This window comes from Pyrgilauda ruficollis, unplaced genomic scaffold (genome assembly GCF_017590135.1).
Source record: "Pyrgilauda ruficollis isolate IOZ18807 unplaced genomic scaffold, ASM1759013v1 scaffold1285, whole genome shotgun sequence".
Lineage (NCBI taxonomy): Eukaryota > Metazoa > Chordata > Aves > Passeriformes > Passeridae > Pyrgilauda > Pyrgilauda ruficollis.
Genome location: NW_024511266.1, coordinates 6033 through 6729, shown reverse-complemented (window position 1 = coordinate 6729; position 697 = coordinate 6033). Strand labels below are relative to the sequence as shown.

The following is a 697-nucleotide window of genomic DNA, read 5'->3' as shown; positions in this document are numbered from 1 at the left end:
CGGAGCGGCAGCGGAACCTGGCGCAGCTGCTGCGCGCGGACGAGGCGGGGCTGGTGCCCAACCCCGAGGCGCTCGAGTGCGGGATCTGCCTGCAGGAGGTGCCCGCGGGCCGCGCCGTGCTGCTGCGCGACTGCCTGCACAGCTTCTGCAGGTACGGCCGGCACGCCCGGGCACACCTGGGCACAGCTGGGCACACCTGGGATACAGCTGGGCACACCTGGGACACACCTGGGATAGAGCTGGGATGGAGGTGGGCACACTTGGGTACACCTGGGATAGAGCTGGGCACAGCTGGGATAGAGCTGGGCACACCTGGGATACAGCTGGGGACACCTGGGATAGAGCTGGGCACACCTGGGATACACCTGGGCACACCTGGGATACACCTGGGATAGAGCTGGGCACACCTGGGCACAGCTGGGATAGAGCTGGGCATACCTGGGATGGAGCTGGGCACAGCTGGGGACACACCTGGGACACACCTGGATAGAGCTGGGGATACCTGGGATACACCTGGGATAGAGCTGGGATAGAGCTGGCACAGCTGGGATAGAGCTGGGCATACCTGGGATGGAGCTGGGCACAGCTGGGGACACACCTGGGACACACCTGGATAGAGCTGGGGATACCTGGGATACACCTGGGATAGAGCTGGGCACACCTGGGCACAGCTGGGATAGAGCTGGGCACACCTGGG

The 697-nt window shown here is 65.3% G+C and overlaps 1 protein-coding gene across 1 annotated transcript in view; it reads left to right on the top strand.

The window, feature by feature from the left end:
* Positions 1 to 4: 4 nt before the first annotated feature.
* The window catches only part of RBCK1 (RANBP2-type and C3HC4-type zinc finger containing 1), a gene marked incomplete at its 5' end in the record, with an annotated part of 3797 nt that continues 3104 nt past the window's right edge, over positions 5 to 697 (top strand). The window contains one exon of the mRNA XM_041458457.1: positions 5 to 151. Within this exon, the coding sequence (XP_041314391.1) occupies positions 5 to 151 (147 nt within the window). The remainder of the gene's footprint in view (positions 152 to 697) is intronic.